Source organism: Cornus florida, unplaced genomic scaffold (genome assembly GCF_030987335.1).
Source record: "Cornus florida cultivar Cherokee Brave unplaced genomic scaffold, ASM3098733v1 CherokeeBrave_3.0.0_Hap2_Chr11, whole genome shotgun sequence".
In the NCBI taxonomy this organism is placed as follows: Eukaryota; Viridiplantae; Streptophyta; class Magnoliopsida; order Cornales; family Cornaceae; genus Cornus; species Cornus florida.
This window is the reverse complement of record NW_026775581.1, coordinates 43695907-43704188: the sequence shown is the minus strand read 5'-3', so window position 1 is coordinate 43704188 and position 8282 is coordinate 43695907. Positions and strand designations below refer to the sequence as shown.

At 33.0% G+C, this 8282-nt stretch overlaps 1 protein-coding gene across 2 annotated transcripts; it reads right to left on the bottom strand.

Moving 5' to 3' along the window:
* Nucleotides 1-723: 723 nt before the first annotated feature.
* Nucleotides 724-4614, bottom strand: LOC132285799 (UDP-glucose 6-dehydrogenase 1-like). Of its 2 annotated transcripts, none has more exons than XM_059788026.1 (2): nt 4448-4614; nt 724-2521 (listed from the first exon to the last, which is right to left on the bottom strand). In XM_059788026.1, exon 2 carries the CDS (start codon nt 2514-2516, stop codon nt 1074-1076), a length of 1443 nt encoding a protein of 480 aa, XP_059644009.1. In that variant the 5' UTR covers nt 2517-2521; nt 4448-4614; the 3' UTR covers nt 724-1073. The 2 variants fall into 2 exon arrangements, with proteins under 2 accessions (XP_059644009.1, XP_059644008.1); XM_059788025.1 differs by lacking the exon at nt 4448-4614 and adding an exon at nt 3582-3839.
* Between the last annotated feature and the right edge of the window lie 3668 nt (nt 4615-8282).

Below are 8282 nucleotides of genomic sequence, written 5' to 3'. Positions count from 1 at the left end.
ACCTACGAAAATAGAAAAAAATATTATATGATCTCGAGGTCATTAGTTTCGGTCGATCAACATTTCACACAATGTATCAAAATTATGTAACATTTATTGGGCAAATTTGTCAAAAATATATAAGTTTTATTCTTGTTTTTTTTCTTTCTTTTTTTTTTTTTTTTAACTCAAGTGTCAAAAGGTGATTGCCCGAAAAATATAATAATACCTCCGAAAATAGATTGAATGTAAAGCACAAAAGGCGCATTCTTAGATTGAAATTTAACTACTACTATTATTTTCACATCTTTTTCTTATTTATTCTGATAAGATTCTTGTCATGATAAGATTATTGTCACCTGTAACCCTTTTGGACTTCTTTTCATTGGTTACTCAGAAAACTTCTCTATAGCTTAGGCTTCATTAATTATCTAAAACATTAATGTGCAAAAAATAGAAAAAAGATTTTTGTACAGTTTTTTACCGCCAAGGGTATCTTCGTCCTTTTAAAATGGGAGGCCGAGAGTTCTATTTTATGGACGAAGTCTTGGAACATTGGTAAAGTTCCATTGTAGACGGTTGAAAATGTACAATCCACTGTATTTGATCTAGTCTATATTTGAAGTCTCAAAGAAGTCGTTTAAGATAATGGAATTAAACCTTTCAGCTGTTTGGCTGCTGAGAAAACAAAACTGAAAGGAAGTTTAGAATCCTACAATCATTTTACATCCTTGAGATGGTTCTGATTCTCAATGTTTTCTCCTTTTAACTTTCCACTTGAAAATTTAAAATCTTTCCCAAGTAGAAGACAAAGCACAAAATATACTCATAGATCAAGTATAAGAATAGACCATATCAAGTATTTATTACATGATAAAAAATAAAAAATAAAAATAAAAATAAAAAGCAGGGATAATATGACAACTCTGACTTCAACAAATATATAATTCTAAGGCCAAAATGATTGGCAGTTTAAAGGTATCAAACATTAGCAGAAAAGAAAAACATTTAAAAAAAAAAAAAAAAAAAAAAAAAATTTGAACTTTCTGTCACAAATTTCCAGTTCTAGCTTTAGACCCCATGAGACTGTAGTCTTATGCCAAAGCAGGCATGTCCTTGAGCCACTGATCTAATGGCTTCCCAATTGAGTACACAATAAATCCAATCTCCCTCAGCTTCTCTGCATTCACTACGTTTCTACCATCAAAAACGAATGCCGGCTTCTGCATGTTGTCGAAGATTTTCTGGTAGTCGAGCATCTTGAATTCATCCCACTCGGTCAAAATGCAGATCCCATGTGCGTCCTTGGTTGCCACGTAAGCATCCCAAACTACGCTTACTTGATTCCCAGAGGTAGGGCTCATTGGCTGGAGGTGAATTGGATGGTCCCAGTCGAACTTGTTCATCGACAGATCCCTCTGAATCTGGTCTTCAGAGACCTGAGGGTCATATATGCTCAAGCTGGCCTTATCCCTCAACAGCCCCTTGCACACATCAATGGCTGGAGTTTCCCTTGTGTCACCGGTGTCTTTTTTAAAGGCAAAGCCAAGTATGGCGATCTTCTTGCCAGACACCGTGTTAAACATTGAGGACACAACCCGATTTACAAATCGGTTCTTTTGGTAATCATTCACCTTGATGACTTGTTTCCAGTAGTTTGCAACTTCCATGAGGCCACTGCACTCGCAAATGTAGACCAAGTTGAGAATGTCCTTCTGAAAGCAAGAGCCACCAAAACCAACACTGGCATTGAGGAACTTGGGCCCAATTCTGGTGTCTTTACCGACAGCATGAGAAACCTGCGAAACATCAGCCCCAGTTGCCTCACAAAGAGCCGACATGGCATTGACAGAAGAAATCCTCTGAGCCAAGAAGGCATTTGCAGCTAGCTTTGAGAGCTCTGCAGACCAGAGATTGGTGCAGATTATTCTGTCATCAGGGACCCAATGAGCATAAACATCTTTCAATGCTATGATTGCCTTTTGCCCATCAGGGTTGTCTCTCCCTCCAATGAGAACGCGGTCTGGGTTAAAAAGGTCTTGAATTGCAGTTCCCTCCGCAAGAAATTCCGGGTTTGAGAGAATTTGATAGTTGATCCCCTTGCTATTGTGGCTCAAGATTCTTTCAATTGCCTCAGCTGTTTTCACTGGAACAGTTGATTTCTCAACTACAATCTTGTTGGATTTCGACACATCAGCAATCATCCGGGCGGCACTCTCCCAATATGTCAGGTCTGCAGCTTTTCCAGCTCCAAGGCCCCGGGTTTTGGTCGGGGTGTTAACTGAAACGAAGATTATGTCTGCCTCTGATACATGCTGTTCAACGTTGGTGCTGAAGAACAGATTTTTCCCTCGGCATTTCTTCACCACTTCTTCAAGACCTGGTTCATATATTGGTAGCTGGTCGCTGTTCCATGCTGCGATCCGAGAAACGGAGATGTCAACAACGGCAACTTCAATTGAGGGGCACTTGAAGGCAATTACTGCCATCGTAGGTCCCCCAACGTACCCAGCTCCAATGCAACAGATCTTCACCATTTTTTCTGTTATCGAGAGTATGAAACAATGGATGTGTCATATTAACATATTTTTCTCAAGAGCACATCCTTTTATGTATATATAAATATACACAGGCGCACACACACACACACACATATGTATATATATATTCAACTGGGAAGGACCACAAAACAAAGTTTTTACATGCTGCATGGATGGAAGATGTTCCAAGGAAATGGAATTGAATCCAGAAGAAACCATTCATGAATCAAAATTAATATAAATCAAGATCAAGTTTTTTGTCCAAATTCTGCATAAATCATAATTGAAAATATATATATATTTTTTGATAGTCATTCTCCAAAATTAACAGAAATGGTTCACCACCATGGTAGTCCTCACAACTTAGCTAATTTATAGTTTTCATTCATCCATTCTCATCAAGGCAGGTGCAATTCAATCTACTAAAGAGAAAAATCTTCTATGCAGACTATGAGCCTACGTAATCAGCCTCCGTCATATTTCCCAAGAGACAAAAAGAAGGGATTAATATATATAAACTGATCAAGCAAGTGCAGCGAAAGGGCAATGAAAATGAATGGTTTGATGGTTTGTTTTTGGCTCAAAGAAATCAAATATAAACAAAAAGTTAAATATGTTATTTGGGAAAAATCAATGGTAGACAAAAACAAGAAAATGGACAAAGAGTTGGTTGACTGAGATAAGTTCTAAAGACGAAGAGCTTTGGGAATTTTCCCAACAAAATTTTCACTTCACAATTCCGGAAAACTTATGTGAAAAGATAAAAAGAAGCAGGGCATACAACCAAGAGCCAAATCGCAAACTATCTATACTAATAGAACCCAAAATCTCTCTTTCACACACATACAATACCTCAAAAATCCACAAAATCAAGAAATAGAACTAAATTTATAAATGCAAACATATATACATTAGGAAAGAAAATTCAAATAAACAAATAGATGGAGAAAATAGAAGAACAAGGAAACATTCAAAGAAACAAATAGACATAGATAGTACATGAAAATGATGTAACACTAGAACCAGACTGTTTCAAATTGAAGCTCAGACAAGAATTATTACCTTAAAATTTGTCCTATTCACTTCAAAGAATACAGGTGAGAACACACCTTCTTACATATATGAAAAGAAGGACCAAGACCTCCTTATATACCCAAAACCCATCTAGGATCTACCCATCTGGATTCTCTCACAAACTAAGCAAAGTGTCACAAGTCTTAAAAAACCGAATAGGTGGTACGTTCAACACGTTTTCAAATTGGGCACCTTACAGTAACAAACAAGGAAATTCAACTAATTTCTTTCAGTAAAAACTGAAAACCACCTTATTGAAATCGGTTTTTTAAACACTACCCATTCGATTAAAGTTCATAAAGAGTCATTATTGCCAAAAATTAAAACTGATAATCAAAGAAAAGGCCTACATTGCATCATAAATAGATGAAATAGTGAGAAAACATAAAACCATTACTGTTTCCAGAAAACGCTCTTTTAAATGGCCTTTCACTATTACCCATTTAATAAAGCCACATACTTCAACCATTAATATCAAACAAACAAATTCAATAAAACCCTTTTCACAAATATAAATTTTGAACAAAACCCAAGTCTCAGAAAATTCCAAAAACTGAATTTTCAAATAAATAAAGGAAATAAAAATAATAATAAATAAATAAATAAAACCACAAAAGCAGAGGCAATCCTATTATAGCGGGTACATTTTTTCTTGTAATGTGAAAATAGGGTTCCAAACAAACACGAGAATTTTACCATATCAAGTAAAAAAGAAAGCTTCAGAGTTCAGAAACAACGTGCTTGGCGGGTTCAAAAGCATTGAGTGAGATCAAAGACATGATTTAGAATATAAAAAGGCACTATTAGAGGCCATGATTTGAAGGAACATAGTTTGGAGTTTAACGTGTTGTTACCTGATGAAATGGCCTCAAATCAGCGACAGAAGAGTGGTGTTGAAGCGTGAAGGACACTACAAATATTATATATATATATATAGATTTAGAGAGAGAAAGTGAGGTTTAGAGTAAGAAAAAGAGATGAAATCATCGTTTCCTAGATGACCAGGGAGACTGAGAAAGGGACCTTTGGGACTCTCTAAGGTATACATTATACTATTAACTATCTATAAATACATTATATAAGCAATGATAAAGTGACCATGCTGCTGAAATAAATCTATAACGACGTTGAATGTCAAATTGACACGTACACATAAAATGGGACCAAATAGCCACGCGATCCATTGGTAATGGCTTGTGTGATGTGACTTTTAAAGTCAATTATCCTTTTACTTTCCTTATGAGTAGTCAATGTCCTTAATTTGTCCATCTATTCATAAATATCCTTGACATTTTGGTAACTATGAGTATGATATGGTACCATTTTTTGGGGAATTTTTTTTTTTTTTTTTTTTAATTTCTTTGGACAAATTAGAAAGATGTAGAGTTGGTTACGAATAGGATAGCAATGGTGTTGGGATCTCATTCTTCAATTATATTTTTGTTTAATTTCTTTACCCCATAACAGTCACAAAACTCGACAGTTTTTTAAAACAACCTACATCCTGACTTTTATTAATCGATTCTCTAAAATCGGCCCAAACAGACTTTGCAGGGTAGGATTTTTTAGGCGAGACTCACCGGGTAGGAATTTTTTAAAGCAGCGTTTCCCAAAAACACCTCCAAACGAGATGGGGCCGTCAAGGTGGAAATTTTTACCGTCCCTAATTACAGGTATACTAGTTCGAAAATTTAAGTTCTACCAACAAAATCACTAACCTACATGGTGGCACCTTGCAAATTCGTTTAAATGTTCCAAAATTACTTTTGGTATATGACAATTATCCATTTTTACATGGTGCACCTTGAATTTGGTTTCTGTTTTTGTTCTTACAGACGTAATAGAATTGACAAACCAGTTTATATTGAAAACCAAATTTTGCATAGAGTAATTAGAGTTGGCCCCCCAAAATTTTTAAAAAATCTTATTTATGGTTATATATTTATGGCCATTAAAAGTAGTTTGCTATACATTAGATTGGCACATTTAAATTTCCTTTCATATATATATATATATATATATATATATAGAAATTTAAACTCCACTGTTTCACTGTAAAAGGTACCGTAGATATTACTAAGTCACAACTTTTGATGTCATAAGCTATACATTAGATTGGCACATTCTGATAAATAAATAATTAATTAAAAAAATTGCACACGGATCACCATCACTATCCTTGTATTAAAATGACCCTGTTATAAAAGATCATGTAAAAATAACTTGAATAATCAAAGATGTAGCTTCAATTTAGTTAAAAGAAAGACAAAATATAATGTCGACCGAAACGTTTAGTTTATTTTATAACAGTGAAATTTTCATATTGTTCGTTTAAAAAAATGAGAGTATTTTTTTGTTTTGTAATCAAGTGCACCTCATTATAATTTTTTATTTATTATTATATTTTTCTTTTGTTTGTGTGCAAACAAATGGTTGCATTTTTCTTTCATTTTTGTGCAGAAACCATACTTGAAGGGACAAAGTAATAATGGCCTCAACCACCAGACAATAGCAGCAGTGAACTACTGAACCAAACATATGATTCTCTCTAGAAGAGAGACTAATCATTCCCATTTGCCAAATGAAAGTGAAATAAAGTGCTCCAACTAACTTTAGAAGGATATCTTTATTCTATTCAAAATTAAAAGCCCTAAACGTTTAGGGTTCTAGTCCTATCATCATTACATGCAAGAGAAAATATATCTAACAACGTTAGAACAAATCACTCATAATGTTTTGAGCAAATCAAAGAAAGGGTAAATTATTTTGACTTTCTTGAGCTTTGAGCAAATCATCCATAAAATTTTCTTTCTTACAGATTTGTTAATTAAATTTTATTCTTCTCGTTTATAAAAGATAATATAATATATTATTATAATATAAGAGTGTTATTGACTTTTTACACTCAAAATTACTACCTTATTAAGTTTAGGAAGCTCAAAATATTAAAGTTGGATAATGGATAGTGGATAATTTGCTCAAGCCTTAGGATGAGATATAGCGGAAAAGGTTTACGAAAAATGTGGAAGGGCAATTTGGCCATCGAAAAGTGTTAGTTAATTCCTCGCTTTTCTATTATGATTATGATTCTTATGACGAATAAAGTGGCTTTTATAAATTTTTACTTAATTCATTACCAAGAGTACACACAGACACACACTGTAACAAGGGTTATTTATTCGATTGTCTCACATCGAATTCGAATGAAAAAGTAATTAGATATAAATTGGTGAGTATACAGTTACTTAGATAAATAGGCAAACGCCCACCCCAATTGGTATCAAAACCAGACCCAGCCCACCCGCACCCGTTACACACATTCCACGGAGATTTTGGTATTAGAGAACTCAAAACTGATACTTTTGAAGTTGCGGTGATGTGAATGCAATATTTATTAGTTGTGAAAATTGTTCCTACATATTTCATTTTGAACACTATAGAATTTTGTTAACATTTTTCAATTACTTGAAAGTCGTTTTATTTATTAGAGTTACAACTAGCAACAATGCCACGATAATCTGAAAATATCAAAAAAATTGGATACAAGTATGGCATGATATCGCAATAAAAAATTAATAAATTTTATTTTTTACATAAGTATAAAATTACTCATTTTGTCCCAATTTAAATGTTGCTTTTGAGAAGTAGTAATTTTTAAGGAGACATGTGGGGCATGTATTGTATTCCTATAAAGTTACTAAATTGCCTTTTTAAATTTTGAATATTCAAATTGAAATTTAAAACTCAAATGATACATATGGAAAGATGTAAAATATATTGTTTGAAAAAGGAAAGAGGAGAATTATTTTGGAACATACAAAAAAGGAAAGCATAACACTTATTTTGGAACAGAATGAGCAAATTTTTTTCAATTTTTTACATAGATATAAATATTTATTTTATTTTTTACGTAGATAATATAATATAGAAGTTCGTTTCACAACACATAAAACAAACATCCCTAATTATCACTTAATAAAATTTAAACTTATTTTAAAATTTATAATATGTTATTATTGTTGGAAAAGTTGCGTTTTAATATTCAAACTTATTAAAAATGTGTTATGAAGTGTCTAAAAATGTCGAATACGCAATCAAAATATCTAAGAAGTATGGGTACGTGTTAGAAAATTAATATATATATATATATATATATATATATATTTAAAAATTATGGATATATTTAAGAAGTATCACATGTATCTGCTAGTATCCGTGAAATATCAGTATCCGATATAGGTACATTATTCTCCTAGAAGCAACCGTACTTCCTAGACCCTAAATTGTCCTTAATCTTTTAATTTTTTTAAAAATAAAATAAATTCAATACTCATTAGTTTCCAAGAACTTGAATTATTATTTTTACTTTGTGAGGTTAATGATATACCATTCATTATCGTCTTTGGTGTTCCTTTAAAATAACATACATTTCTTTCCGTCCACCAACCAAGCAAAAGGAGGGATAAACCGACAGTTTCATAAGGATGTCTCATCTCTATCCCTATCTCTCTCTCCCTTTCATTCATTTTTTTGTCTTTCTTAGGCCATCTGCAACTGCCCTTCCATAATTTTGCTCTCTAAATTAGCCACATTAGCTTTTCCAAGAGCCACATAGGCAGCTTTTGCTCTCTAGATTTTGAGCCTCTCTGGATTATCATTCTCTAAAAATAATATTTTTTTAATAAATTT

Coding starts and splice junctions, on each gene's coding strand:
- LOC132285799 (XM_059788026.1), bottom strand. CDS start 2,516: ATGGTGAAGATCTGTTGCATTGGAGCTGGGTACGTTGGGGGACCTACG.